General features: G+C 42.6%; 2 protein-coding genes across 4 annotated transcripts in view; both read left to right on the forward strand.

Moving 5' to 3' along the window:
* Positions 1 to 519: 519 nt before the first annotated feature.
* LOC124002128 (transmembrane protein 154-like) lies at positions 520 to 11433 on the forward strand. 3 transcript variants are annotated; one of them, XR_006832915.1, is made up of 9 exons: positions 520 to 728; positions 2280 to 2351; positions 2491 to 2556; positions 2676 to 2735; positions 2979 to 3137; positions 3447 to 3504; positions 5779 to 6272; positions 6769 to 6815; positions 9665 to 11433. XR_006832915.1 is itself a non-coding variant. In XM_046309420.1 (9 exons), exons 1-8 carry the CDS (start codon positions 608 to 610, stop codon positions 6777 to 6779), a joined length of 624 nt encoding a protein of 207 aa, XP_046165376.1. In that variant the 5' UTR covers positions 520 to 607; the 3' UTR covers positions 6780 to 6815; positions 9665 to 11433. The 3 variants fall into 3 exon arrangements, 1 of the variants encoding a protein (XP_046165376.1); XR_006832914.1 differs by having other exon boundaries at positions 6166 to 6272; XM_046309420.1 differs by having other exon boundaries at positions 6166 to 6242.
* Positions 11434 to 16424: 4991 nt separating this feature from the next.
* Positions 16425 to 25866, forward strand: part of LOC124001442 (F-box/WD repeat-containing protein 7-like) — a gene marked incomplete at its 3' end in the record, with an annotated part of 86988 nt that continues 77546 nt past the window's right edge. Inside the window, exon 1 of the mRNA XM_046308173.1 lies at positions 16425 to 16820. The remainder of the gene's footprint in view (positions 16821 to 25866) is intronic.

Raw genomic sequence — 25866 nt, forward strand, 5'->3', positions numbered from 1 at the left:
GTTTGCTGTGCTCTTGTCTTCTCTTTGGTATGCCCAGAGTGCTTGAATACCTTAACTGGGAGGATTTTGCTTCCGCAGAGAGCAGAGGAGCTGCCAGGCTTGTGGCTACAGGCACACAGTTAATTGCATCACACACTGGGTGTGTGTAGCTATGTGGCTGTGTACTCTACGTTTCTTTCTCTCCATCTCTTTTTTCCTCCCTCCCTCCCTCCCTCCCTCCCTCCCTCCCTCCCTCCCTCCCTCCCTCCCTCCCTCCCTCCCTCCCTCCCTCCCTCCCCTCGCCCTCTCTCTCATTCCCTCCCTCCCTCCCTCTCGCCCTCTCTCTCATTATCTCCCTCCCTCCCTCCCTCCCACCCTCCCTCCCTCGCCCTCTCTCTCATTCTCTCCCTCCCTCCCTCCCTCCCACCCTCCCTCCCCCTCCCTCGCCCTCTCTCTCATTCTCTCCCTCCCTCCCTCCCTCCCACCCTCCCTCCCTTCCTCGCCCTCTCTCTCATTCTCTCCCTCCCCCTCTAGGTGAGTCAAAAGCAGCCCAGAATCAGGAAGTAGGATGCCGTGACAGACATGAGTAGGCAGAAGGAAATGGGCACCACCACCACACAATGTCACTATGTCTGCTGCTGCTCCTGTCCATGGTAACACAAGGACGAGAGGGAGGAGAGGCCACAGGGAAATGACCCCATCGTCGATCATGTTGCTGCTGGCTCTGACAGCCTGCCTGGCTGGGACTGGTAGGTGTGGACTGTGGATTGGAAAGATGATTTGCCCTTACTGCTCATTGGAAACAGAGCTTTCATGGCTTTCTCTACTCTCCTACATTCACTCACTTTCATGACCTGTCTGTTTTCTCTTGGTGTCTCTCTGTTCTGCTCTTTTCTTTCAGTTTGAATGTAATAGTCTGCTGAAATGTGGTTGATATTGGCGGGTGGTGGCTGCTGAAATGTGGTTGATATTGGCGGGTGGTGGCTGCTGAAATATGTGTGGACACGTTTTATGAAGAGATAGTGAAAGTTCTAGACCTTTTGACTACATTGTATTCTATCCAGTAGGTCTCACACACTGTACCTGCTGTATGGCTAGATGTGCCTTTGAGTGGCTTCACAATGCTTTCTGAAGTTGAATATTTGAATAGCTCTCCGAGAGCTTGTTCACTTCTATTCAAACAAATGTTATTGTCTTTGTACATTTCTGTCCCATGTCAGTTGTGAAAGAGGCTGAGTTCACATCCCTTCTTGCAACAGGTAGTTAGTTACGAACGATAACAATCAGCTATAAACACAGTGAAACGTTGGTGTTCCTGTTTCATTTAAAAAGACCCATCTTCACCAAAAGAACGAGAACATTGTGTTTTGTCAGTAGGAAAACCATTAACAGAAACATTTTCGCAATGGCATTACCCAGGTTCTAATGGCACAGTTTGTTCCCTCTGTGGTGCACGTTATCTCCATCTGTGTGATACCTCTTTTGAGTTGAAAGAGTCATAGAGTCTACTGCCAGTATACTGTATGTGCATTGCCTTTATCACTGTATCCACTGGCTGGTAACCAAGGGATACATTCATTTGGAAGGGTTTTTAATGCCATGTCCACGTCTCCTCAACACATTCATTTTGAATTACACTGTACACGCCCAAACATTTACAGTAAGATGTGTCTGTGATGCTTCTTGGAATGTCTGTGGTTAACCTACACAAAGAAAGGTGCTATCTAGAACCTAAAAGGGTTATCAGGCTTTCCCCATAGGAGAACCCTTTGAAGAACCCTTTTTGGTTCCAGATAGAACGCTTTTGGGGTTCTACATGTACCCCAAAGGGGTACTACCTTTAACCAAAAAGGGTTCTACCTGAAATGAATAAAGGTTGCCTATGGGGACAGCTGAAGAACCTCTTTGGAACCATGTTTTGGAGGAGTGTATGATACATCGGCTCATTTAGTTAAACATGATTAAGGTCACAGCTCTCAACCAAGTACACTACTGACAGGCCCAAACTGATTCACATCCAAAAGATCCGATGACTGTTTAAACTCCTTTTTCTAGGAAACAGTATCACACTGTCTGACTCAGTGTAGTTTGCACATAGTGGAGTATTTCGTGGATTTTTTTATGAATCGCCAATATTCTAAATTGCATAAAACTAGGGTGATGATTTTTCTTTTCCTGGCCAAGTGACCCCGGGAAAACTCTTGGCTCTCGTTACACCGTAGGCTTGAGATCAGGTGGTGTTATAATGAAGAACTCCTGGCCCTATGTTGCTTAACCATGGACCCTTTCATTCATTGCAGTGTTCTGCCAGGGTGATGAGGACACAAGTATTGTTGAAGAAACGCAAACAGAAAATGATGCCGGGTTCTCAGGTGAGCTTCAGCTGTTGTCTGCTCCCCCATGTGCATATACTCCTCCAACACAACCTGGTGCCAATAGCTCATAACTGTCCCTTTCCAACGGGTTTGGCATGAGTTGTGTTTGTGTTGATACCTTTCTCAATGTCCCCAGTGATCCCAACTGTAAGTGATGCTACCCCTACACCAGACTCATACCTATCATCTGAGAGTCCTTCAGGTGAGATTATGGACACCTGTCTCCATAACACAATTCCATTACCTGATTTCCATCAGAGCCTTGCATGACAACAACAAAAAAAGCCCTCTGGTTTTTCATTTCATTTCCTGTCATTTCAGAGGGATATGAGACTGAAGCTGAATCTGGTTCTGGATTCAGTCCAGGTGTCAATATAGAAGGTATATTACATCAGTACATCAGCACTTAGTAACAACCGCTGATGTAAAAGGGGCTTTATAAAATCAACTTGGTTGATTTGATTGATTGAACACAAACAACAAAACTGATGTAGTGTTTAAGAAAACGGTGTGTTAGAAACGGTTATTGAGATGGTGAAAATAATTGCAGAAACATTGCAGACAAGCCGGTGTTACATCTATAGCGGCATGATCACCTTCCCACCATAATGGTTCCTCCTCCAGGGGAGGATCATCCTAAATCCTCTGAAGCTCCACTGGAGGACAGTCTGAGTCTCACCTTCGTCCTGGTTCCTGTTGTGCTGGTGGTCGTGATAATCGCCATGGTAGTGGGTGTAGTCATAATCAAGCGCAGATGGAATCGGAAAGGAAAGAGCAATTCTGGTAAGTCACGAGAACTGTGCTATAGCTGGAAATATGTCCACATGATGAGAAGTGGCATGACCCCCGTCTCATACACCATGACAGATCTGCTTATGACTAGATGTACTGTACCTTTCACTTTACAACACGATGACGTGAAAAACAGCTCTGAGTTGGGGTATGTTTAGCTTTGTGCACACTTATTTAGAATAGTGTGTAGGCCTACAGTTGTGTACTCAACCACAATACAGTGGATATTGTTAATATACTTTGACATGACTTTATTAGGTGGTGCACGATGTTGGCTATAATGATGGTTTCCTATTCCAGATAACGTAGAAGAGGATAAATATTTGCATGGTAGCGATGACACAGAAAAAGTTCCAATGTAAGTATTGAACACTGCACTATGAAGTTAAACAGGGCATTCGGAAAGTTTTCAGACCCCTTGACTTTTTCCACATTTTGTTACATTACAGCCTTATTCTAAAATGTATATATATGTTTTTAAATGTATTTCCCTCGTCAATCTACAATCAATACCACATAATGACAAGGTGAGAACAGTTTTTTTTTTTTTATTGGCAAAAAAACAGAAATTCCTTATTTACATACTGTAAGTATATAGACCCTTTGCTATGAGACTCGAAATCGAGCTCAGGTGCATCCTGTTTCCATTGATCATCCTTGAGATGTTTCTACAACTTGGAGTCCAACTGTGGTAAATTCAATTGATTGGACATGATTTGGAAAGGCATTGAAGGTCCACAAGAACACAGCAGAAATAAATCAGGTAACCTGTGCTAATGTGTAGTGAGTTTCACTTACTGCCTGGTACACAAGGGTCCAAAACTGTAAACCTAAAAAAAACACTAAATAGATTCTTAAATGGAAGAGGTTTGGATCCACCAAGACTCTTCCTAGAGCTGGCCGCTCGGCCAAACTGAGTGATCAGGGGAGTGGGGACAATGTCAGGGAGGTGACCAAGAACCTGATAGTCACTCTGACAGAGCTCCATAGTTCCTCTGTGGAGATGGGAGAAGTTTCCAGAAGAACATCCATATCTGCAGCACTCCACCAACCAGGCCTTTATGGTAGAGTAGCCAGACAGAAGTCACTCCTCAGTAAAAGGCACATGATAGCCCATTTGGAGTTTGCCAAACAGTACCTATAGGACTCTCAGACCATAACAAAAAGGATTCTCTGGTCTAAAGATGAACGGAGAAAAGTACAGAGAGATCCTTGACGAAAACCTGCTCCAGAGCGCTCAGGATCTCAGACTGGGGCGAAGGTTCACCTTCCAACAGGACAATGACCCTAAGCACACAGCCAAGACAATGCAGGAGTGGCTTCGGGACAAGTCTGAATGTCCTTGAGTGGCCCAGCCAGAGCCCGGACTTGAACCCGATTGAATATCTCTGGAGAGACCTGAAAATCCCCAAATACAGGTGTGCCAAGCTTGTAGTGTCATATCCAAGAAGACTCGAGGCTGTAATCGCTGCCAAAGGTGTTTCAACAAAGTACTGAGTAAAGGGTCTGAATACTTAAGTAAATGTGATATTTTTTATACATTTGCAAAGATGTCTAAAAAACTGTTTTTGCTTTGTCATTATGGGTTATCGTGTGTAGATTGATGAAGGGACAAAACAATTTAATCCATTTTAGAATAAGGCTGTAACATAACAAAATGTGGAAAAAGTCAAGGGGTCTGAATACTTTCCGAATGTATCTAGGCTGCTGCTGTCTTGACTGTGCTCTCTATACGTTTCAAGTTGCAGGCACTTAAATTCATATATGGCGGTAAATCTGTTTCCTTGGTATGATTCTGACCTCACCCTGTTTGTTATTTCCTGTTTAGAAAGAAAGACGTTGAGGAGTTTGAAACAGGCGTGTGTGTGTGTGTGTGTGTGTGTGTGTGTGTGTGTGTGTGTGTGTGTGTGTGTGTGTGTGTGTGTGTGTGTGTGTGTGTGTGTGTGTGTGTGTGTGTGTGTGTGTGTGTGTGTGTGTGTGTGTGTCTCTCTCTGTGTGTGTGTGTGTGTGTGTGTGTGTGTGTGTGTGTGTGTGTGTGTGTGTGTGTGTGTGTGTGTGTGTGTGTGTGTGTGTGTGTGTGTGTGTGTGTGTGTGTGTGTGTGTGTGTGTGTGTGTGTCTCTCTCTCTGTGTGTGTGGGTGTGTGTGTGTGTGTCTCTCTCTCTGTGTGTGTGTGGGTGTGTGTGTGTGTGTCTCTCTCTGTGTGTGTGTGCTCTTTTCCTCAACAAGTTGTTTCACACACACACACACACACACACACACACACACACACACACACACACACACACACACACACACACACACACACACACACACACACACACACACACACACACACACACACACACACACACCAGCCTCTCATATCTGACATAAAGTATATAGTGATGTGTGAATCGAAGTGTTTACACATTAGCCTGAGAACTTATGAAAGAGCATTTCAGCAGAAATATGGCAAAGCTCAAGTTCCTCCTGCTATGACATGACACCATTTCCCTGGTAACCAGCATCCACGTGAGAATGTACGGTATGACTAAGGTATCTTTAGTGTAAGAGAAAGACTAACATCGTCAAAAACTATCTCCTGTCAAAACTTTACACTGCACATGAGTGCTCTCTCTCTCTCTCTCTCAGCCAATCATGTGTCCATGATGACTTCAGCGCATTGACAGAAAACTATGGTCAATGACGAGAGCGCCCCCCTGTGGGAATCAGCAATACTACCACTCAAATGGCCTTGAGTAGAAAATCATGTCAAACTCTATTGGAGGGAAGGACAGTGCTTATTCAAATACGAACAGTTTTGGGTGGAAATCAGTGAAAAACAGCATATTCCTAAGGAGTTTAATTTGAGACCGTGTGAGAAACCCCTCAACTGTTTTGGATTGTCTTTATACCTCAACAGTGGATGTTTGTATCCCCCCCCCCCTCTACACTCCCTTCATTTTAGTCCCTTTAATTTGTCATTTTCGAATGTCAAAACAGTAATATGACGGGCTGACGATGTTGGCTGTTTTCCAGGCCCATGTTTGAGGATGATGTCCCCTCTGTGTTGGAGCTGGAGATGGAAGACCTGGAACAGTGGATGAATAAAGACGGCGAGTCATCTTAAAACTACAAAAGAAAATGTATAGCAGCCCACTAATAATGATCTTTGAAAATAATGTATAACTAGAACAATCTGAGCTGAGGCTGTATATCTTGTATGTTAGTTGGCAGTGGTCGTCCTTGTTCTCCAAGCATTAGACTACTCTTAGTTCACAATACGAAGATCTGTCTGTTGTAAACTCTGTTGACTGCTCACTCCTGTTTTGTAATTGAGATTTGGACATGTGCAATCACATGCCTTTCCCTGATAAATGCCACTGTGAAAACAGGTTGGTTGAGTGTAACATTTCTCCAATAGAGGGCGCCATTGTATACTTTACTACTGAGCCACTGCAAGTGTGACGATAGCGTTCATGCGTGGACGAGACTGGAGTCAATTCCTTTTATATGTGCACTTTAAATATCTAAGTACATACTGATAGGAAAGCTATTCGTAGACTGTAAATGTCCATGTTGTTTGAGATTTATACAGGGATATTGTATTCGTCACATGAGCTGTCAATTTGTTTCTTTTAGGTGGCGTTTGAATGGACTCTGGACAAGGGATCTAACATGAGATCATGGTAAACATACACCTGTTATTTACTTACACTATAGTAGTCAACTCTACTGTACTTTGCTGTTAATGTAGCAACGCTGCAGGATAAGATAATGGGCTCTATTCAATATGCATCACTGAATCGTTACAGATTGCGCGATATAAATGTGAAAGGTAATCCCGATTGTGCCGACAAAAAGGCAGTGTTTACCGTCAACGTAGTCTCCGCTAACGCGGAATATTGCATTTACATTTCAATCACGCTTTAACGCTGAATATCTGTAGTACGGATTGAACAGAGTCCAAGGTGGTGATTGGCGAATGCGTCAGTCACACCCATCAATGGAACTCAGGAACAGGGAGGGAGGACAGACAGCCTGGTGATGACATAACGTGCTGTTCTGGTGACATAATAACATGACCTGTTGCTGTTGACGTGGGTTGACCTGTCCTGCTGTTACTGTAACATGAAACTCAACAGTCTATCATTTGATTAAGAGAAAAGATCTAGGATCAGTTTAGCCTTTCAGATCATAATTAATAAGATGGACATGGATGGGGAGACCTGATCCTAGATCAGCACACATACTCTGTGATACTATATAAATACAGGCCTTGGTCAGTGGAGGCTGCTGAGGGGAGGACGGCGCATAACAATGCCCCGAAGGGAGCAAATGGAATGGCAATCAAACACTTGAAAACAACATTTTTGATGCAGTGGTGCAACTTTTGTTTTAGAAGTGGGAGGGACATTATTTTGTATTTTTTATCCAGTCGGATAAACACTCTAAACAGCCTACCTGACCACTCGGAGACGTCCACATGGTCCTAAAGCACACCATTGCCTCGTTTTGTATCACATTCCAATGATAAAGCTCGGGGGAACAAGAATGCAATTTCAGAATGTGGGGGGGCCATGCCCCCTCTGTCCCCATTGAAAGTGTTGCCCCTTGTTTGATGTATTTGAGAACAAATTCTTATTTACAATGACGGCCAAACCCAGATGACGCTGGGCCAATTGTACGCCACCCAATCACGGCCAGATGTGATGCAGACTGGATTCAAACCAGGGATTGCAGTGACGCTTCTTGCACTGAGACGCAGTGTCTTGGACTGCTGCGCCACTCGGGAGCCCAATTTAGCAACAGTCATCTCTGTTTTTTGGAGGGGGTTTGTATTTTACCCTGTTTTTTTCTATAATTTTGTGATTTCCAATTGCGATCCAATTACGATCTTGTCTCATCGCTGCAACTTCCTAACGGGCTTGGGAGAGGCGAAGATTGAGTCATGCATCCTCCGAAACATGACCCGCCAAACCTCACTTCTTAACACCCGCCTGCCTAACCCGGAAGCCAGCTGCACCAATCTCAGAGGAAACACCGCTCAACTAACGACCGAAGTCAGCCTGCAGTCACCCGGCCTACCACAATAGTCATTTCTGTTCCCCTTGCATAGTTTGTTTTGATACGTGGTGGCCACACACACACACACACACACACACACACACACACACACACACACACACACACACACACACACACACACACACACACACACACACACACACACACACACACACACACACACACACACACACAAAGAAATACACAGAGCTAGACAGTCTCACATACTCCCACACACACACACACACACACACACACACACACACACACACACACACACACACACACACACACACACACACACACACACACACACACACACACACACACACACACACACACACAAAGAAATACAGATACAGAGCTAGACAGAGTCTCACATACTCCCACCCCACACACACACACACACACACACACACACACACACACACACACACACACACACACACACACACACACACACACACACACACACACACACACACACACACACACACACACACACCCACACACACACAAAGAAATACAGACACAGAGCACAGAAATATACACATGACTGCACAAACACATGCCTCACTTCCCACACACACACTGACACTCACAGAAATTACTGATGCACAAACACATGGGCACTTACGCACACACGGTGACTGCTGAACTCTGTCCCCTAGTCCTCTGTACCCATCATAACCTTCTAACCTTCTGAAGCAGGAATTGTCCTGACATCTGTTAGTGATTACCACAGGCATGCATGGAAGTGTGGCGCAACAGGGCGTTGGGATAGCCCCTTGTTCTCTCTCTCAGAAAGGCTGGGAGGGTCAAGGTCCATTAGACTAGCTGTGAGATCACGCCATTCACACACAGCTTTTTTACCCCCAGGGTTCTGTTGGTTTGCAGCGTGCCATAAGGGTGGAGGGTCATAGACTACTCTCAGTTAACTGTGTAGGGCTGGCCTACTGTAGACCAGTGGAGGCTGGTGGGAGGAGCTATTTGGAGGACGGGCTCATTGTGATGGCTGGAATGTAATAAATGGAACGGTATAAAACACATCAGACATATGGAAACCACTTTTTTGACCCCGTTCCATAATTCCATTCCAGCCATTACAATGAGCCTGTCCTCCAATAGCTCCTCCCACCAGCCTCCACTCCTGTAGACAGCATGCCCTATTGTAGACCTACTTTAACTACATAAAAATCAACTGTAAATATCTGTTTCCAACGGGGTATTTATTGACAGTTTGGTGTAGACTAGATCAACATGCCAGCTGATTGTGAAATGACATCATTCTCATTCCTTCCCAAGGACCTTTGTGAGTTACATACTGTAGGTCAGAGGGTCTGGTGTGACAACCAAACAAATGTTAAAACATCACGTCACTCCTTCCAATGAAGGATGTTATTCTATTGATTGTATGAACATGTACTGTATGTCGTCGCATGACCTCTCCCTGTCTGTCTGTCTCCTATAGGCTAGTCCCTAAAGAGTCACGGAGTCAGTCAATTCGCTCCCTCAACCGTCCTCTTGCTGTACTGCCGGTGACAAAGGACATTTCCCCATCGCAGGGAAGGACATTCTGTTACCCAGCCGCACTGTAGGCTTCTTCTATTCATGTCAATGTCAAAGCAACGTCATCAACCGACCACATTGACAACAAGAAAGCAACACCTCCACCCATGGTGACTGCAAAAAACAGGAAATGCTGAATTTGTTTTCCATTTCAGCATAAACAAAAGACAAGAAACAATAAATGCACAAGTTAAATGTTTTTAGAACGTAACATCTTAAAATATGCGTCAAATGTACTGTGGTATAGACTCTATGGAGAAACAGTGTGTGGCAATAGTCCTTTCACTACACGGATCCGGATTGTGGTCGGCCTAATACTGAATGCTTTTTGCAACGCCATCAACTCAGTACAGTGCCTTTTTAGTCATTGTTTCAAGTTCATATACACTTTTTATGTGATTGTTTTACTGTCTTTTGTATTCAGCTGTCATGCAGCGAGAGGGGGAATCAGTGAGAGAGGAAGGAGTAAAACACAGGAGGTTGGTGGCACCTTTATTGAGGAGGACAGGCTCGGGGTAATGGCTGGAATGGTATCAAATGCGTCAGACACTTGGTTTCCATGCGTTTGATGCCATTCCATTCGCTCCGTTCCAGCCATTATTATGAGCTGTCCTCCCTTCAGCAGCCTCCTGTGGAGTAAAACGTGTAAAACTATTGCTGAAAGCGGGTGTCGGTATCCATGTTCTGACACCCAGACCACAATATTAGAACTTGACCTCCAAAGATCCTACAGTCCCTCCCCTTTACAACAGAAACACATATTCCATGCCCACAGTAAAGCCAGACCAGATGGTATATAGCCTTATTCCAACGGCCAGCTAACCCAGTCCCATGATAGATATGGTGGCTCAACAAATGTTTATGCTAAAGACTAGCTAGTGTCTCCTCCTCTCCTCTGCTCTGTCCCTTCTGGTTGTAGTACACAGACTGCATGTGGATCTATCTCTCTGTCTCTCTCTCTCTCTCTCTCTCGGTCTCTCTCTCTCACAAACTCCGACTCTAATTACCAAACCCTGTGTATTGTTTCATGCATGAGATAACTGAGAACTGCTGGTACACTGCTTTGCTTTGGTTCATACCCATCACGCAATGCTAAAGCTGTTTAGAATTCAAGAGGGATTCGGGAAGGTAATTTCTGAGATAGTGCAAATTTCCGTTTGGTTGTTATATATAGTGACTGTCTTGTGATGTTTTGTTTTCCATGATTTTCTTTGAGAAACAGTATTTCACAATTACTGTCATTACATCCTAAGCATATAATTCCTGTTGATGGTACACTGTCTTTCATTGGTTGAATATGTTTTTCCTCCAATGATAGTGGTGTTGTTGCTATGCAATCTGAATCTACAAATTCTCGTCACATCGATGTATAAATGTTATGCTCAGCTCTACGTGACAGTCAGTATTTTGCAGTAACTTTCATTGTAAATATGTGGAAGATATTTTTTTAACTCGCATGTATATTTTTGAACTGTGTATATTGTACTTGATTTGATACAAATATTGACATTTGCTTATGGTCATAGGAGTGAATGTGGTCCCTCAATCTCTGTTAGGTCCTCATACTTGTCAGTAATCCAAGTGTTACAGCAGTAGTTATAGTCATTTCAATAAGGAACCAACTGTCCTGCCAATATATTTGTAAATCATCAATAAATCTGTGACGTGCTATTTTGTTTGCGTGCGCGTGCCCATTAATGTGTGCCACTTCGTCTGTCCCTGTATGCGTCACAGGAGGTTGGTGGCAACTTAATTGGGGAGGACGGACTCGTGGTAATGGCTGGAGCGGAAACGGTGGAACGCTATCAAATACATCAAACACATGGTTTCCATGTGCTTTATGCCATTCCATATGCTCCGTTCCAGCCATTGTCATGAGCCGTCCTCCCCTCAGCAGCCTCCACTGGTGTGTGTGTGTGTGGTAGAGCCAGAAACCCATCTCCCATCACCCTCGCTCTACCCTCTCTTCCACCCTCTCTTCCCTCCATATACCTGATGGATGCTCATTGGATGGTAATGGAATTCATATTAGAGGAGGCTGGCGAAGAGCAGCAAGGACAGACATCCTGGAAAGCTATGCATATCAATAAGGAATAAACGCCAGGAGAGATGGAGTCGCTATTCTCTCTCTCTCTCTCTCTCTCTCGTTACATCATTACCAATGTACTGTCTGAAACTCCAGCTCAAGGTCTCCCACCAGTGTTTCTGCTTTTCACCTGGACAGTTATAGTGCCAGTATATGGCATATAAACATGTTCTTATCTCTTTAGATCATTGACATGTCTGGCGGTTTTTGATGAGTGTCTAGAGGAGACCTTTTTAAATTCATTTAAGAAGTCTATAGATCTACTTTATAAATATGTCTTGAGTGAAGGAGGTTGTGGGGGCAGGGCGGAGGGTTAATGTGTCTCCTCCAAATTTTCTTTGTACCCCTATGTCAATATAAATTAAACTAAATAAACAGTTGATCAAAAAATAAATAAATCTCTTTTCAGATATATCTGATATAGTTTGGGCTCCCGAGTGGCGCAGCGGTCTAACGCACTATATCTCTGTGAAAGAGGTGTCACTACAGTCCCTGGTTCAAGTCCAGGCTTTATCACATCTGGCCGTGATTGGGAGTCCCATAGGGTGGGGAACACTTGGCCCAGCGTTGTCTGGGGAAGGCCGACATTGTTAAATAAGAATTTGTTCTTAACTAACTTGCCTAGTGAAATAAATAAATAAACATCTAGTTGATATAGCACTGCGTGTGTTGGAACTCAAATCAAATCAAATCAACTGCACACTCGACTGCACACCCCAGGGAAAGGTTGCCCCTAAATATTACTTTACCTGATTCTGAACTTACTGTAATTGTTAACAGTTGAAATGCAAAAAGGATCAGCTAATAACTATTATACTACCACATATTACACTGGACTGGTAGTTGACCTCAGACTGCTTCATATGTAACCTTCATGACAGCGGTGTATGGTAGTTGACCTCAGCCTGCTTCATATGTAACCTTCATGACAGCAGTGTATGGTAGTTGACCTCAGCCGGATTCATATGTAACCTTCATGACAGCAGTGTATGGTAGTTGACCTCAGCCTGCTTCATATGTAACCTTCATGACAGCGGTGTATGGTAGTTGACCTCAGACTGCTTCATATGTAACCTTCATGACAGCAGTGTATGGTAGTTGACCTCAGACTGCTTCATATGTAACCTTCATGACAGCGGTGTATGGTAGTTGACCTCAGACTGATTCATATGTAACCTTCATGACAGCAGTGTATGGTAGTTGACCTCAGACTTCATATGTAACCATGACAGCGGTGTATGGTAGTTGACCTCAGACTGATTCATATGTAACCTTCATGACAGCGGTGTATGGTAGTTGACCTCAGACTGATTCATATGTAACCTTCATGACAGCGGTGTATGGTAGTTGACCTCAGACTGCTTCATATGTAACCTTCATGACAGCGGTGTATGGTAGTTGACCTCAGACTGATTCATATGTAACCTTCATGACAGCGGTGTATGGTAGTTGACCGCAGACTGCTTCATATGTAACCTTCATGACAGCGGTGTATGTTAGTTGACCTCAGACTGCTTCATATGTAACCTTCATGACAGCGGTGTATGGTAGTTGACCTCATCAACACTGTACATTCAATTCAAATGCCATATCAGGTTTCTGTTTCTCTCTCTGTGTTCACTATCCTCAGTCTGTTCTGCCCTGTACTGGATCCATGGTTTACTGTAGTACACTGTATCATTATCTGGCCTGAGCCATTGTTACTGTCACCTCTAATCAATTCTCTCCCAGCCACACAGTCAGCCATGTTTTCCTTTTCCAGAGAGGCTGTGGTGTTCTGAGGTGACCTCTTTCTCATCTCTTCATCTTTCTGTTTGTGTGTGGCTTATCCATGCTACCTACCACACTGAACCAGTGGGCAGAGGGTAATCCCACACAGCCACAGTACGCACCGGGGAAACAGACGCGTGTGTGTGTGTGTGTGTGTGTGTGTGTGTGTGTGTGTGTGTGTGTGTGTGTGTGTGTGTGTGTGTGTGTGTGTGTGTGTGTGTGTGTGTGTGTGTGTGTGTGTGTGTGTGTGTGTGTGTGTGTGTGTGTGTGTGTGAAACAGAGAAAGTGTGTGTGTGGTGTCATCCTCTATGATAGTGACACACTTTTCCTCCAGGCCTCGGCCCTCTTGAAGAGTCATGTCCGGCGGGAAGAGAAAAGCACCCTTCCTTCCCGCACTCATCATCAAAGAAATGATATCCCACACTGCACTCTGCTGCTGCTGTGTGTGGCACAACACGCCAGATGAGCAACACATGATCCTTTCCCGGCAATACTGGGTTAACCCTTTCATTCACAGCAAGAAACCCTGATGCAGCCAACTGAGCTATATTCTTCCTCTGTGAGCTCATTTGACTACTGCACAGGGAAAGGCCTATACAAACAATACCAATGTCATCTTCCCTATTGTACAGAGTAAGAGCTGTGTTTCCCTATGGTCATGTTGGCGGTTGTAAGGGCTTGACCTCAGAGTAATGGTTTAATCTAATCAAAACAGAGCAAAGAAGTTTCCTGAATGTGAGAAAGCTTTGTATTATTATGATGAAACCCATTTTCCATCCATCATTACACAGACTAGCCACATGACCACCATCCAACCTAGTGGTCAGCAGACAACAGCAGTTCTCCATCACTGACTGCGACCCTCTATTTCTCAACACAACACAGAAGCCCATCAATGGACATTGGGTATGTGTCAAACTATGAACTCTGCGGGCCCGGAAATACCTCGGCGCAAGTCGAGACTCAGTTCAGACTTTGTGAGCGAGATGAAAGGCATCTGGGATTTGTCATTGGTCTTTGAAAAACATATGATGCAAATAGAATGGGAAGCCTTGTCTGTTTCTGAGAGCGGAGTTATGATTTGTAAGAAAAAGGCACAATGAGAATGCACAGGCCAGGCCCAATTCCAGTGAGTGTCTTAACAGCCAAACGTGGCTGAACACTCTGCAGCAGCACTGGTCTGGACGCTAGTGGTGGAGCAGTCATAGAAACAGATGGAAGCCATTTGTTGTGTTTTTTCCCCCTCTGTAGCTGTGGTCTGGACAGCCTAGCCTAGGCTCCATGTTAATCGGAGTAATGTGTGCAGTTATGTGAGGAATATCGCAGTGTAAATTGAGAATTGTCACAGCAATAAGCTGTCCTGTTGTGTCCCTGTCCAGAGGTTTAACATACAGAGCTGACATTCTGTCATTGATGGATTCCTGCAGTATTCTAAATGTTCTATGGAGCCTGGGTCTGAGACATATGTTCTATGGAGCCTGGGTCTGAGACATATGTTCTATGGAGCCTGGGTCTGAGACATATGTTCTATGGAGCCTGGGTCTGAGACATATGTTCTATGGAGCCTGGGTCTGAGACATATGTTCTATGGAGCCTGGGTCTGAGACATATGTTCTATGGAGCCTGGGTCTGAGACATATGTTCTATGGAGCCTGGGTCTAAGACATATGTTCTATGGAGCCTGGGTCTATCCCGAGACATGAGACATATAGGATGTTAACGTTATTAATTTCCCCTCATATTCCGCAACTCTATGTTGCCCGATGCGATGTGGCCTAAACATATAACTCCAACAAAGCCTTTTGTATTTCAATGTGAAAACTAATATGACCATACTGATTCCTCTGACTTTGTCTGGATACTCAAATAAACCTAATGTACTATTGGAATATGAAGACAGACAAGTCAGAGGGACTTTTCAATTTCCACATAAGGATTCCCTGCGTGTGGAGGTTTCAACTGCCGGGCTGCTCTGCTATCCACAGAGGCTCTTAGTTTATTTGTGTCTGCCTGGCCTGGAAAAGCTCTCCCTCACTCACTCTCACTCTGAGGCATATTTTTCAGCTTTCGTTGGCTCAGTGCCAGTGTCAATTCCATGCTCCTCAGAATCACATTCTTTGGCGCTTAGTGATATCTCAGGCCTTCAGACTAGCTCCCCCTGGCAGATTAAGATACAGGACATGGAAATGACCGTAAAACAAGGCAAAACAATACCGGGCACACAGCCGCTTCGGTTCAGCGCTGTGCTAGACACTGGTCCAGGAAATAGCGTTATACTGAAATTGGTTGGTATGAATCTCCTGGGTTTTTCACACAGATGCATTTCAAGTTTCAAGTTGTATTAGTCATATGTACTGGATACACGTGGTATACACCATCCAACGAAATGCAACAACAGTAAAAAATAATAAAAGATACAAACATAAAGAGCACACACACACACACACACACACACACACACACACACACACACACACACACACACACACACACACACACACACACACACACACACACACACACACACACACACACACACACACACACACACACACACACACACACACACACACACACACTTTGTATGAAATATAAGAAACAGTAGCCAATAGACTGGACCAATTATGTGAAAACAATCATATTCATTATAATAACTACCCTAAACAGTACAGGTTCAAGCAACTATTTCGGACGTAACATGTTTGCATCGTTCTAAAAAAATTATATGTTTTTGGCATCGTCATCATTCTGCGACTACCAACTCTCTACTAGTCAGTGAACGGAGAACCGAGAGCACTATCGCTTGAGGTAGCGAAGAGCATCAAGCGGATAAGCTCTGTCTAATTTTCAGCTAATTCCCCTTCAATGCTGGTCGGACACGGACCATACACCATCCCCAAGTGGATTTTTTTATGTCTGTGGGTGACCCGAACTGTTGGACGAATTGAAATATATTTTAATTTGGCATCATATCTAAGCAGGAACGAAAGTATTGAGAGTGGTATCCGAGGTTAGCCAGTTGGCTAACTGGGAAGGTTGCCTAGCTAGCTACTGTTGAGAAAATACGAAGCAGAGGGAGACCCCAGCGGCAAAAAGGGCCACCGACGTGAGCTGTATCCTGAAGAGGAGCGCTCCGTTTTTCTGGACACATCAAGAGGAGCCGGAGTCCATTTTGCTGTGTTCTACTCTGATAATTTCGGAGGTAAGAGGTACAAGGAAACGGGTGTACGGTCCCTGCGTAGAAATCGTTACAATAGAGCGCTGGGCCAGACAGTCAGTGGCGGAATGGTTATCTAACTTTAGCGAGATAGCTAGCAATTCCAAGAGTTTCTCACTAAATGGAGCTATTTGTAAACATCAGCTTTGCGTATACATTGAGAACGAATTAAATGTGTTAATCTGTGTTTTTAGACAACGAAACGGATACATTTGTTATTAATAACATGACCACCTTGACCTAGCTAATGGGGCTAGTTAATGTAGTCCATATCGGCTAACGTTAGTAGCTAGCTACCAACCAACTGCTGGACTTTAACTAGCACTAGCTAGCTATCTTGCTGGCTGACAAGACACTTTCATTGCACGAAAAACAAGTCTTATGTTGTTTATTTTGCTTGTTTTGTTTCGGGAGAATGCTAACGTTAGTGTTGGCTTATAATTTCAGTGATTCGTTGGAGAGTGAGTTAGCTATCCAGCTAGATAGCACCGCACGCTAAATCACGCTAGCTAGCCAGTCTCCTTTTGTTATGCTAATGCTAATCATCAAATTTCTGATAGCATAACATCCTGACTTACTCGCTACAACACAGCATGCAAGCACAATAACGTTTAGTTTGTAAGAGCTGACTTTCGAGTTCGATACCATCGCAAGCTAACGTTTATCCGATTGTACTTTATCACATTTTATTTTGTTTTTGTGTGTTTTTTCGTAAGGTTGGTGTGGCAAGGTAAACGTTTTGGAGTGCATCTTATTAGCCGCGAGGAACCGCGCCAGTGTGATCCGAGCACATGCTCCTGTCTATGGCATCAGTCAGAGAATGTAGAAATTCTTGATTATCAAGCGAGGATAACAAATGCAACTCTTTCTTTGTAAATGTACCATTTCATATAAAACATGCATGAAAACAAACACCTGCTATCTATACATCTAGCTAATACAGCAATATCTGCACACCTAGGCAAACCGCCCAAACACAGTGAGTTCTCATATTGGCTAGTTATGCGTTTTTTAAATTGACTGAAATAATATTGTTGTCACTTTAAGATTTTATGTTTACGTAACCTGTATGGGTAACGTTGCAAACGTATCAAACTAGCCTAGATATCACACCGGAATAGTTACAAAAACTAGCCAAAGTGTGCACGGTCCATTTACAATGATGGGGAGCGAGAGATGGGTTAGGTTTGATGTGCGGTTTTGAGGTAACTACTGTTACCTTCCCAGTATCACTAACTGTCATACTTGACTGAGTTGCCACAGTGAATCAAGTAAAGTAAACGGTGCATTTCAAAACTTGGTGTGGCAATACCTGCATTTTATTCTTATGTAATCACTATTGTCAAATGTATTATTGCCCTTCCTGTATGTGCCATTTTCCTTATGGAATGTACCGGATGACTCCTCTCTAACAACTGTAGGGATATATGATGCAGCACTTAGGAATGTTAGACAGGACACCAGTTGAAAAGTCTTTTCAACTGTGTTTCTCCCCTAACAAATCTGGGCCCCATGAATAGTTACCTATAGTTCCTCAAAATAAAGGTGTATGCCTATAACAATGCACTGTCCTGTAGGCAGGTACATACTGCTAGTCTCTACAGCCAGTTTCTTTCTTCTCAAGACTTGGTGCTGAGGGTTCTCATGCAATCTTGACAGTTCAGTGTGGTCCCTTTTTGTGTTGTCCCCTGCACAAGACAATATAAAGTTAACTTAAACGTAGGAACGTAAGATAAAGGAAACCCTTTTCTTTTCCTGCTCAACTAATTCATTTCTTTTAACACTCTCTCTGTGCTCTCCTCTTGCTCTTTCTCCCTCAGTCCCTCTGTCTTCATAAGGCTTAGAGCCTCTCTGCTCTCTCCCTGCACAGTGAGTCCTCAATAACTCCTCGGAGCTCAGGCCCTCCACAGACTAACAGAAAGGAAGAAGAGAGCGAGGCGGGAGGGAGAGAGAAAGCCCTTAAGGACTCCAAGAGATATATAAAACAATGCAGTACTCTTCTCTCTAATGAAAGCCAGGAAGTGGGACAACCGAAGGGTTTTTTCTCTCTGAATAACAGCTTTTTCACACTGATTGTGGTGGTGATGGAGAATGTTGGTAAGAGATGAGTAATAGAACACATTCATGTTCATTAATCCAAATTGTTTACGTGTACTGTCTGGATGTTTCTTTGAGGGCCTCTGAAACTCTAAGCCTACGGGCCTGGTTATTAAATTGTCCACTCATTTAATACCCTTTGGTGTCGAGTGGTGATTTATCCAAGAGGGTTTGCATCATGCTCTTACAGCCATGCAAATAACAGATAACAAAATCATTGCTGCCGCTCTCACAGAGTAAAAACATGTACACACACGATTCTCAGTACAGTTTATGCTTGGAATTACCGAGGTGATACTGCCTGTCGCTACTCAATAACAGATTAACCAACATCTTATACACACTAGTCATGTAATGTATAGCCTGACTCTTACTCACTTCAATGCCTGTGTGATTTCTTTGCAAGGTTAACCTCGTCAGGTGTTTTTTCTTTAGTATATACCATTAATATTAGGTCATGAATATAGGCTATATAAGTCTCCTTTTTATGGGAGTTGTAAAAGAGCAGGGGTCTCCAACCTTTTTTAGCACGAGAGCTACACAACAAAAATATGTATCTTTTTAAATAGGCACATTCTTCTTCTCTCCCCTTCCTCGTGTCCTTAGTGTCAATATACACTACCGTTGGGGTCACTTAGAAATGTCCTTGTTTTTGAAAGAAAAGCACATTTTTGTCCATTAAAATAACTTCAAATTGATCAGAAATACAGTGTAGACATTGTTAATGTTTTAAATTACTATTGTAGCTGGAAAATGCTGATTTTTAATGGAATAGGTGCATAGGCGTACAGAGGCCCATTATCAGCAACCATCACTCCTGTGTTCCAACGGCATGTTGTGTTAGCTAATCCAAGTTTATCATCATTTTAAATAGTACCTGCAAAAAAAACAGTCTCAACGTCAACAGTGAAGATGTGACTCTGGGATGTTGGCCTTCTAGACAGATTTGCAAAGAAAAAAACATATCTCAGACTGGCCAATAAAAATTTAAAATGGGCAAAAGAACAGACGCTGGACAGAGGAACTCTGCCTAAAAGGACAGCATCCCGGAGTCGCCTCTTCGCTGTTGACGTTGAGACTGGTGTTCGCGGGTACTATTTAATGAAGCTGCCAGTTGAGAACTTGTGAGGCGTCTGTTTCTCAACCTAGAATGGAATAGGCTTCATTTCTCAGAACAATTTGTTTCTAGCCATTTTGAGCCTATAATCGAACCCACAAATGCTGATGCTCCAGATACTCAACTAGTCTAAAGAAGGACAGTTCTATTCCTTCTTTAATCAGGACAACAGTTTTCAGCTGTGCTAATATAAAAGGGTTTTCTAATGATCAATTAGCTTTTTTAAATGATAAACTTGGATTAGCTAACACAATGTGCTGGAACACAGGAGTGATAGTTGCTGATAATGGGCCTATGTAGATATTCCATAAAATCTGCCATTTCCAGCTACAATAGTCATTAACAATGTCTGCACTGTATTTCTGATAAATTTTATGTTATTTTAAGGGACAAAAATGTGCTTTTCTGTCAAAAACAAGAACATTTGTAGGTGGCCCCCTAACTTTTGAATGGTAGTATACCTACTACTATAATGGTTACTTCTAAAAATAAGTTTAAGTTTGTCTCAAAATGAATCTGTAAATGTTGGTTGGAAGGGGAACCTTCTTGGGTAAAGCAAAAAAAAAAAATCTCTTTATTTTCCCATATTCTATTTTCTCCGTTTTCTGGGGGGAAAATGAACACATTTTGATTTGAATGCAATTCCCCTTTAATTACACATCTAGTGTGAGAAATGTACTCTCTAATGTGATGGTTTTGTATTGCTGCTGTTCATTTCATGATGAAGTTTGCAAATAATAGATACAAACGAGTGATACACCGAGATGACATTTTTGGCTGATATTTTCCTTGCCAAAAGAACGATACTGATGACCATTATTCAAAAAATGTAGCTGCCTTTTTAAAAGCTTTCTTGTGTAGTTAACACACACACATGGACCCAGTGTTCTAAGACACTGCAGCTCCGTGCAAGAGGCGTCACTACAGTCCCTGGTTTGAATCCAGGCTCTATCACATCCGGCCATGATTGGAAGTCCTATAGGGCGGCGCACAATTCACCCAGCATCATCCTGGTTTCGCCGGGGTAGGCCGTCATTGTAAATAAGAATTTGTTCTTAAAGTTTCTGATAGGCTTATTGACATCATTTGAGTCAATTCGAGGTGTACCTGTGTATGTATTTCAAGGCCTACCTTCAAACTCAGTGCCTCTTTGCTTGACATCATAGGAAATCAAAAGAAATCAGCCAAGACCTCAGAAAATTTACAAACACCTGAAGGTACCACTTGTACTATTGTTTGTACAGATGAACAAGTATAAACACCATGGGACCATGCAGCAATCATACCGCTCAGGAAGGAGACTCGTTCTGTCTCCTAGAGATGAACATACTTTGTTGTGGAAAGTGAAAATCAATCACAGAACAACAGTAAAGGACCTTGTGAAGATGCTGGAGGAAACGTGTACAAAAGTATCTTTATCCACAGGACCTGAAAGGCCACTCAGCAAGGAAGAAGCCATTGCTCCAAAACCGCCATTAAAAAAAGCCAGAATATGGTTTGCAACTGCACATGGGGACAAATCAAATCAAACAAAAAATTTATTTTTGGAGAAATGATATCTCTGGTCTGATAAAACCCCAAACAGCAAACAAAAAATACGGTGGCTAGGACAAAGATTGTACTTTTGGTGAAATGTCCTCTGGTCTGATAAAACAAAAATAGAACTGTTTGACCATAATGACCATGATGTTTGGAAGAAAAAGGGGGAAGCTTGCAAGCCGAAGAACACCATCCCAACCGTGACGCACGAGGGTGGCAGCATAATGTCGTGGGGGTGCTTTGCTGCAGGAGGTACTAGTGCACTTTACAAAATAAATGGCATCATGTGGCAGGAAAATTATGTGGGTATATTGACGCATTCTCTCAAGACATCAGTAAGGAAGTTTAAGCTTGGTCGCAAATGGGTCTTCCAAATGGACAATGACCCCAAGCATACTTCCAAAGCTGTGGCAAAATGGCTTAAGGACAACAAAGTCAATGTATTGGAGTGGCCATCACAAAGCCCTGACCTCAATTCTATAGAAAATGTGTGAGCAGAACTGAGAAGGCGTGTGCAAGCAAGGAGGCCTACAAACCTGACTCGGTTACACCAGCTCTGTCAGGAGGAATGGGCCAAAATTCACCCAACTTATTATGGGACGCTTGTGGAAGGCAACCCAGAACGTTTGACCCAAGTTAAAACATTTGAAGGCAATACTACCAAATACTAATTGAGTATATGTAAACTTCTGACCCACTGGGAATGTGATGAACGAAATAAAAGCTGAAATAAATCACTATACTTTTATTCTGATATTTCACATTCTTAAAATAAAGTGGTGATCCTACCTGACTTTTTACTAGGATTAAATGTCAGAAACTGAATAACTGAGTTTAATGTAGTTGGCTAAGGTGAAAACTTCCAACTTCAACTGTAAAAAGCTAGGTGTCATCTAAAATAACCCTAATTTATAATACTGTTCTTATTTGATTAATGGTGTGATCCATCTATTTGAAGATGGCCACAACAGTGGACGTTGGTTAGCCTTCAAACTAAAAGTATGGCATAATTCTATGATTTTCACTGTCAATTACTTTTAATTTGAAGGCAAACCGCAAATTCCACTTGTGCCTAATCCTTATTGTGGCTAGCTTCACAGCAGTTGATGCTAGCTGGCTGCTTATAACGTTAGCTTTGGGCAACAGGGTTACCCTGTTGAGTGTAGGGGGCATTATTTTGATGTTTGGATGAAAAACGTACCCAAATGAAACTGCCTATTTCTCAGGCCCAGAATCTATAATATGCATATAATTGTCAGATTAGGATAGAAAACACTCAAGTTCCCAAAACTGTCAAAATATTGTCTGTGAGTATAACAGAACTGATATTGCAGGTGAAAACCTGAGGAAAATCCAACCAGGAAGTGCCTAAGAGAAACAAATCTTCCTGTTCCATTGCATGCCTTCCCTCAATTTTAAAGGGATATCAACCAGATTCCTTTCCCTATGGCTTCCACATGGTGTGAACAGTCTTTAGACAGTTTCAGGCTTTTATTCTGAAAAATGAGTGAGAACGATCACATCAGTGGATGGCTGGGTGCCAGCAGAGTTTTGCATGTGCAACAGCTTGAAGCAGACATTTTCTCTCTCCTATTGAAAAAACTACGCTCCGGTTGAAATATTATAGATTAATTTATAATCAAACTGAGGATTGATTATAAAAACCGTTTGACATGTTTCTACGAACTTTACGGATACTATTTGTAATTTTCGTCTGCACGAGCCTGTGGATTTCTGAACAAAACGCGCCAAACAAATGGAGGTTTTTGGATTTAAAAATAATCTTTATCGAACAAAAGGAACATTTATTGTGTAACTGGGAGTCTCGTGAGTGCAAACATCCAAAGATCATCAAAGGTAAGCGATTCATTTTATATATTTTCTGACTTTCGTGAGGTGTCTACTTTGCTGCTCGCTGTTTGTAATGTTTTGTCTGCTGAGAGAGGTGTCCTAACATAAACACTTGGACAACTTTTGCTGTAAAGCAACAAGCTACGCTGTGTTTTGCTATATTGCACTTGTGATTTCATGAAATTAAATATTTTTAGTAATTTAATTTGAATTTGGCAATCTGCAAATTCAGCGGTTGTTGACAAATGATCCCGCTAACTGGATGGGTGCGCCAAGAAGTTAAGTAGCTGGCTAGCTATTTATTTTCATGATCTGAAGTTCAATTTCAATAGGCTAACAACAAGTGGCTACCTAGCTAATACTTACTCACAAGGATTCAAATCATTGCTAAGAATAATGAAAATGACAGCAGTTTCTACTGGTCATTGTTTTCAGGTTGGTGTATTGGTGCTAGCTAGCTACCCCAGAAGTTGCGGTCAAACAAATTATGCTTTATTACCAACGCGGTATTGTAAGCACATCTTTCGTTTGTGGCCGGTGTTTGCTTGTTTGCAAACTTTTGTACAGCTTTGACAGTGCTACGATCTTTTTTGATACGCAAGACCCAAACAGCTTTCCATAGTATGCATGTCATGAAGCTAATAGTATCGATGCTATTAGTGTAACTCCGATAGGGCAACATCTGAAAATTAGCGCACTTGGTAGTGTGTACTAGTGCTCGACCAGTTGGCGAAAGCCAACATCGCCTACGACAGAGAACGTTTGATTTTCAAGAGCAATTAATTCCATTATCTTGGCTTTAACCTCTTCCTCCTACCCCCTAATTTTTTGAACATTCTGTTAAAAATCGTGCAACATTTCAGTGCCCTGCTACTCATGCCAGGAATATAGTATATGCATATGATTAGTATGTGTGGATAGAAAACACTCAGACGTTTATAAAACTGGTTAAATCACGGCTGTGACTTTAACAGAACGTGCGTTTCATTGAAAAGTGCAGGAAAATCCGATCACTGAAAGTGGAAAAATATATCCATCCGCCGCTTCAACCCATTGTTATGGGCGAAAGACATTAAATAGGGCTGAGGTTGCAGTACCTACAGCCTCCACACGATGTCAACAGTCTTGTCATTTGCCAATTGTTTGTTTCTTGGTCAAATGAACAAGACAGGCTTTTTCTTCAGGTCTCAGACCGGATATTTTGGTTGAGAAATACATGGACAGTATTTCAAGACGGATCCCTAAAGAAAACACTTCGTCTCGTGATTAATTTGATCGCTTATTAACGTTAACTGATACCTAAAGTTGCATTACAAAAGTATTTCGAAGTGTTTTGTGAAAGTGTATCGTCGACTTTTTGAATTTAAAAAAAATGACGTTACGTTATGAAACGCTAAAAAAAGACCCAATAGTGATTATGGGACATCTAGGAGTGCCAACAAAGATGGTCAAAGGTAATGAATGTTTTATATTTTGTTTGTGTAGCGCCGACTATGCTAATTATTTTGTTTACGTCCCCTGCGGGTCTTTTGGGGTGTTACATGCTATCAGATAATAGCTTCTCATGCTTTCGCCGAAAAGCATTTTAAAAATCTGACTTGTTGCCTGGATTCACAACGAGTGTAGCTTTAATTCAATACCCTGCATGTGTATTTTAATGAACGTTTTGAGTTTTAACTAATACTATTAGCATTTAGCGTAGTGCATTTGCATTTCCAGAGCTCTAGATGGGACGCCTGCGTGCCAGGTAGGAGCAAGAGGTTAATGGATTTCGCCTTTGAGTTGTCTCTGTGAAATGTTCTTTCTATTTCAAATGACTGCTGGACTTGTTGACTGTACGATCCACATAGCAGACATTGTGGGCTAGGTTAGGAATGCTGTGTTGCCCGTGTTGTGCAAAATGTTATGTGATGTAGGTACATGACGTAATGACGTAATGACGTTATCTAGGTATGCACTTCATGACATCGGTTTTGTACACCGGTGGTAAACTAGACATCGGGCGACATCAATGTTGGCATTTTTAGCTAATATCGTCCGATTCCGATATGTTCCCCAATATATTGTGCATCCCTAATAGAAATGATATACTCACTCATGATATACTTCTGCCAGGTAAGCTTACTTTTCAGTTACCGTTTTAATTGAAGATTTTGGTTAAAGTATTTCTGTCAACCCACAAGACTGTTAACACATCAACTGGCTAAACATGGAGTGATAGACAAACGCGCACCAGACAGACAGACAATATTGCTGGAAATTAATTGGCAAAAATGTATTAGGTTTGGCTAACCAAGGGTGAGAATGTTGTGGTGATTAGATAATAGCTGGGAGCTTGCGGTGTCAGATACTTGTGAGATTTGTTTTGCAGTGGAACATGTCCAGATTTGATTTTACTTTCAGAATTATTTGCGAGCTATTCATAGG

The sequence above is a fragment of the Oncorhynchus gorbuscha genome, linkage group LG17 (genome assembly GCF_021184085.1).
Source record: "Oncorhynchus gorbuscha isolate QuinsamMale2020 ecotype Even-year linkage group LG17, OgorEven_v1.0, whole genome shotgun sequence".
In the NCBI taxonomy this organism is placed as follows: Eukaryota; Metazoa; Chordata; class Actinopteri; order Salmoniformes; family Salmonidae; genus Oncorhynchus; species Oncorhynchus gorbuscha.

Excerpts from the sequence above, each read along its gene's own strand:
- LOC124002128 (XM_046309420.1), top strand. The coding sequence starts at position 608 with ATGTCTGCTGCTGCTCCTGTCCATGGTAACACAAGGACGAGAGGGAGG. Across the intron at positions 729-2,279 it reads AGCCTGCCTGGCTGGGACTG|TGTTCTGCCAGGGTGATGAG; the intron begins GTAGGTGTGGAC and ends CATTCATTGCAG. Across the intron at positions 2,352-2,490 it reads AAATGATGCCGGGTTCTCAG|TGATCCCAACTGTAAGTGAT; the intron begins GTGAGCTTCAGC and ends CAATGTCCCCAG.